General features: G+C 36.7%; 1 protein-coding gene across 2 annotated transcripts in view; it reads left to right on the top strand.

Annotated features, from left to right (window-relative positions):
* The first annotated feature begins 1,835 nt into the window (after positions 1-1,835).
* Positions 1,836-6,114, top strand: part of rab3gap2 (RAB3 GTPase activating protein subunit 2 (non-catalytic)) — a 19,547-nt gene continuing 15,268 nt past the window's right edge. The window contains exons 1-2 of one of the 2 annotated variants that reach the window (XM_058398615.1): positions 1,836-2,209; positions 4,927-5,000. In XM_058398615.1, coding sequence (XP_058254598.1) covers positions 2,098-2,209; positions 4,927-5,000 — 186 coding nt within the window. In that variant the 5' untranslated portion in view covers positions 1,836-2,097. The remainder of the gene's footprint in view (positions 2,210-4,926; positions 5,001-6,114) is intronic. The other variant, XM_058398616.1, reaches the window with a different exon arrangement.

Genomic DNA, 6,114 nt, shown 5'->3' with positions numbered 1-6,114 from the left:
GAGGTGGAGCCTCCATGTATCTACGTACAGGACTTAAAGGATGCTTTTGATAGATAGTGACCACTGCAGACTGGGTGACTGATCCAGTGGTCTAGCCATCACAATTTGTCCCTTTTGGTCAAACTCACTCAAATCCTTACACTTGTCCATTTTTTCTGCTTCTAACATCAACTTTGAGGACAAAATGTTGACTTGCTGCCTAATATATCCCACCCACTAACAGGTGCCATGATGAGGAGATACTCAGTGTTATTCACTTCACCGGTCACTGCTCAGAATGTTATACCTGATCTGTGTTGGATAGGCATCATATTTTGGGTGGTATTTGTGTTCCTGTGGTGAAGTTTGACCCGGTGTAAGGACAGTTGGTTTTTTAGGGTCCTTATTATGAAAAATTAAAAAATACAAACAGGGGATTCTATAATACTAACCGATTCTATTCTATACTGGTATTTCTAATGTAATATTCTGAAAATATAAATAAATAAATGTACAACAATTAACAAAAAAGGACACTTATTAACGTGTCGGCCCCTTAGTTCCAGTGAAAGGAACTCTTAATGTTTCAGCTTCATACCAAGGCATTTTGGACAATTTCATGCTCTTTGTGGGAACAGTTTGGGGATGACCCCTTCCTGTTCCAACATGACTGTACACCAGTGACCAAAGCAAGGTCCATAAAGACATGGATGAGTGAGTTTGGTGTGGAGGAACTTGACTGGCTTGCGAGCCAGGTCGAAGGTTTTGGGACGTCTGCCTTTGTCCTGCCCTTTGCAGCTATAATAGCATCAACTCTTCTGGGAAGGCTTTCCACAAGGTTTAGGAGTGTGTTTATGGGAATTTTTGACCATTACTCTAGAAGTGCATTTGTGAGGTCAGGCACTGATGTTGGACGAGAAGGTCTGGCTCACAGTCTCCACTCTAATTCATCCCAAAGGTGTTCTATGGGGTTGAGGTCAGGACTCTGTGCAGGCCAGTCAAGTTCCGAGCCCAACACCTGAATATATAGGGAATGTTTCCTGTCAGATCCGAGTACAGTGTGTGACGAAAGGATGACGTTTTTTCTACATGGCGGACATTTTAGTTTAAAGTTTTGATGCTAACACTAATTACAATCAATTTTTTAGTCAAAAGACTGTCTTCTATTGATCATTTAGCAACACATCTGAGGCAAATGTTAATGTTTCCTATGTTTCTCCTTGTTTCTACTCTCAATCTGTCTTTACATTAAGCATGCAAATTTAATACAAGCAAAGCGGTTTATGCTAGCGGTCCGTTTTTCGCAGTTGCCTAGCAACAGGGTTCCGACTGCTTCAACCGCTACTTGAGCGGGCAGGGTATAATATATTATCCCTCAAATAACTCATCATTAAAGGTACATTAGGTTTGTGTGATTATTTTGTGACGTAAGATATGAATATATAAATATTGCACTAATATATTTTCATTTTAAGTTATTGTTCTATAAATAAATTAGACCTGTATGAAATTTGCTCGACTTCAGAGATCAGGTTTCTCGTTTTCCAATGATTTAAAATGTGCTTCTTATAACTTTTATATAAAATAAATAGTACGGAAAGAAAGAAAGAAAGAAAGAAAACCGCAAAACGAAAAGAAAAGTAACGGGTGCTTAGAAACGAACCTTTATATGCTCCAGGACAGCAGGGGGCGATGTGTCTCTCTAAATCGCTGCAACTACAATGGTTTCATCCGAAATCGACTCCCTCTGGCGACAAAGCACACTAAGTATAGCGTAGAACACCTCTAAGTCATGCCCTACTTAGGGTACCTATGTAGGGAGTGACTAGACATTTGGAAGTGTGCACAATGTCTGACTGTGTGTTGTTTTTCCGGCTGAAGATGTGTCACCTGAACATAGTGGAAGCAGAGATAACAGTTTGGAGCACACCTGCCAGCTTTTTATGACTTGATTATTTTACTACATTAACTAGAAAACATTTTTAAGATACAGAATTTTTCCCTCTAGTATATACGGGTCAGACTTTTATCCGCTGTCTGACCAGGCGTAGCTCTTCATTAATGATCAAGTTAGCTGCTCATTAGCCACGGTTAGCTTTCAGCGCTCTGTAATTCAGGATGTCCTGCAGTTTGCTGGATTTTTGCCGCGTTCAAGAGCTTAGACAAGTCCGGGATTTCCTTTTCCAAAGTCAGAAAAATCCCTCTACAGATGACAACAAAGAGCAAACAGGTAATGCTGAGCCTAACTCGCTACGTATGGCAGATCTAGCTAAACCCTTTTATCAGCAACAAAATATTCTAAATATTAAAATGTTTATAGATCGTGTATGTAGCCATTGAACAATGATGCATATTGCTCAAGAATCTAACTAATGTCATCATTTTATTAGCTAGCTAATCATGTTGTGTGATACGACTCACTTTAGTGAATCGATTCTCATTAACCAAAACTTAGCGCATCGGTTAGTGCTTGAGTTTGATTCATTTGATTCACTCCTCAATGATTCATATGAATCAAATTAGAACACTAATGTCTATATTTAACAAGGTGGCTAATAGTTATGTGTGTGATACGACTCACTTTAGTGAATCGATTCTTATTAACCAAAGCTTAGCGCATCGTTTAGTGTTTGAGTGTGATTCATTGATTCATTCCTCATTGATTCATATGAATCAAATTAGGACACTAATGTGTACATTTAACAAGGTGGCTAATGGTGATGTGTGACACGACTCACTTCAATGAATCGATTCTTATTAACCAAAACTTAGCTGATCGGTTAGTGCTCGAGTTTGATTCAATGATTCATTCCTCATTGATTCATATGAATCAAATTAGGACACTAATGTGTACATTTAACAAGGTGGCTAATGGTGATGTGTGACACGACTCACTTCAATGAATCGATTCTTATTAACCAAAACTTAGCTGATCGGTTAGTGCTTGAGTTTGATTCAATGATTCATTCCTCATTGATTCATATGAATCAAATTAGAACACTAATGTTTACACTTAAAAGGTCGTTATTAGTGATGTGTGATACGATTCACTTTAATGAAATGGCTCTTATTAACCAAAACTTGTTAGTGCTTGATTTGATTCACTCCACAGTGATTTATATAATTACATTACATAGTGCTTGAGTTTGATTTATTTGATTCACTCCTTAGTGATTCATATGAATCAATTTAGAACACTAATGTCTACATTTAACAAGATGGCTAATGGTGATGTGTGATACAACTCACTTTAGTGAAACGATTCTTATCAGCTAATAAGGTAGTGCAGGACAAGTACATGGGGTTGATTCACAACTCAGTGATTCATATGAGACATCTAATATAGATTATATGTATATATAGATTAACCTGAATAAAATGGTGGGTTGTATGGCTGAATAAATACTTTAAAATATAGTACTGGTACAGAAATGACTGTATGAACTTTCGAGATGAACTTTCAACACTTGTTGAAAGTATTTAAAGATCAGTAAATTTAATAAATCAATTATAAATGAATGGCATGAAAATAAATATATTTAACATACTTTATTGTGAGGAACAAAATCTCTGACACGTGGAATAACACGTCTATTATGGAGTTTGAGACACAGATTTAAGGCGTCCATTGTTCTAGGTAATAGTCAAGTTGAACAAGAGAAAAAGAAAATTAGTAGTGATGAATTCATTCAATGAAGTTTGTGATTGGCTAATAAAATCTACCTTAAGCTCTGGACATGCTGACCAGGAACTATAGTCCTGTGAAATCATGACATCAACAGTGAAAAGGGCAAAATGAGTGCAAACAAAGAGGCAGAAGTTCATCATTTGTGATTGAGAATTGATTCACCTGATTGACTCACTCAGAGGAGTTGTCTATTAAAGAATCGATTCACCTGACTGACTCACTCAGAGGAGTTGTTTATTAAAGAATCGATTCACCTTTGTAGCTTTCAGAGTTTATTCTGCGAATTGCAGCTGGTAAAAACTGCTTTCACAGTCTTAATGAATTCAGCTGGCCGCTTCCTTATAATGACAGGGTTAGAATTGGTGAGAGCGAGAGAGAGAGAAGTGACGTGAGTTCTGCTGCACTGCAGTGACAGGGAGATGGAGAGAGAAAAGGTTTGCCCTTTACTGAGTGAGTCATCCTGTACAAGGGCACAAACACATCACTGAGAGAGAGAGGGAGAGAGAGAAGGAGAGAGATTGGTAAGACAGTAGGTGTTAATTCTGCAAAAACAGCAAATAGCTCCAGAGAGAATTGTGTATTATCACACACACACACACACTATAGAGCACAGCTGATTCAAAAAGACTGTATATTTATCTTTAACTATATCTATTAACTGTATCTGTCTCTATATCCTCTATCTTTCTGTTTTTTGGCCTATCTTTTCTGTTTAACTGTCTCCTATATGTATATCTATATAAATAGTTACATAGATATGAGAGAGAGAGAGAGATACTCTCTTGATACTCTTGTATTACTGACTAAGCTGCTGTAACACAAGAATTTCCCTCATGGGATCAAAAAGTATCTGTCTGTCTATCTGTCTATCTATCTTTGTATCTATCTGTTTGTCTGTCCTTTATCTGTCTGTTTATCTGTCTATCTCTCTCTGTCTGTTTATCCGTCTACCTCTCTGTCTGTCTATCTGTCTACCTCTCTGTCTGTCTTTTTATCTGTCTGTCTATTTACCTGTCTTTTTATCTGTCTGTCTATTTACCGGTCTTCCTCTCTGTCTGTCCACATGTGTCTCTCTGTCCATATATGTAGCTGTATAATAAAACTCATAGAATTTAATAACAGAACATTGAGCACCAGTAAAATATTTCTTTTCTGCAGCAGTGCTCTCTCTCTCAAATTTTGAAAACATTTGCAGCATCAGTACTGTCTCACTTATTTTCTCTCTCTCTCTCTCTCTCTCTCTCTCTCTTTCGGTGTAGAGACAGAGTTAGCGTGGGATGACTCAGACTGGGGCTCCTGGGAGGCTGCGGACACCAAAGAAGATGGAACCACGGTCTGTACTTTGTTTTCACACACACACACACACACACACACAGACAGCATTAGCATTCAGTTTCTGATAATATAAGGGAATTTAAAAATGAGTCAGTAATGTTGAGCTGGTGAGAGGAATCCTGAGCTGATAAAAACACAGCTCATCATCATTCTCTCATTCTGTCATTCTGTCATTTCTCAGCTCAAATCTTCGCTGAAATCTTTTTCTCTGTACACAATATTACTTTGTAAAAAGACTTTAAGTGTTGAACAAGGAAAACAGCATTAGAACAATGAAGGAATTATGGATGGATGGATGGATGGATAGATAGATAGGTGGGTGGGTGGATAAATAGGTGGGTGGGTGGATAAATGGATAGATGGGTGGTTAGATACATGGATAATGGGTACACAGATGGATGTTGCGGTCAGGGAAACGTTTCCGTTCCTTGAAGGCAAACACAGAGAGATCTATTTATCTATCTATCATCTATTTATATATTATCTTACATATGCGTACTGTACGTACTGTATTCTTTTGCTACACCATTTCACGGTTAACCATTGTACTGTATTATATTAGTGTATTGTTTTATATTTGTTTTTTATATTTAGTTTTTATAAAGCACTTTTATTTTTGTATGCATATATATTATACTATTTTTTGTTAATATTTTTATTATTATTTATTTTATTTTATTTTTCATATTTATATTTACTGCTATTGATACTACATATATATATATATTTATATTATATACATATATATCTATATATACACACACATATATACATAGAAATATATTTGCATATGCATATCTGATCTGACACTGACTTCCACACTGTCCACACTTTAAATTTAAAATTTTTCTTTTTTACTCTTTCTTTTTATGTAAGACAGTCGTAAAAACTTCACTACATTTCGTACTTTGTATGATTTCATATGTGACCAATAAAATTTGAATTTGAATTTGAGGTAGGTAGATAAATAGATGGGTTGTTGGATGGATGGGTAGGTAAGTGAAGGGATGGATGAATGGAAGGATGGATGTGTGGGTAGGTAGGTAGATAGATAGATGGATGAATAGGTACATGGATGGATACACAGATGAATGGATGGAAGGGTAGGTAGG

The sequence above is a fragment of the Hemibagrus wyckioides genome, linkage group LG09, assembly GCF_019097595.1.
Source record: "Hemibagrus wyckioides isolate EC202008001 linkage group LG09, SWU_Hwy_1.0, whole genome shotgun sequence".
Classification (NCBI taxonomy): domain Eukaryota; kingdom Metazoa; phylum Chordata; class Actinopteri; order Siluriformes; family Bagridae; genus Hemibagrus; species Hemibagrus wyckioides.
This window is presented reverse-complemented; position numbering and strand designations above follow the sequence as displayed.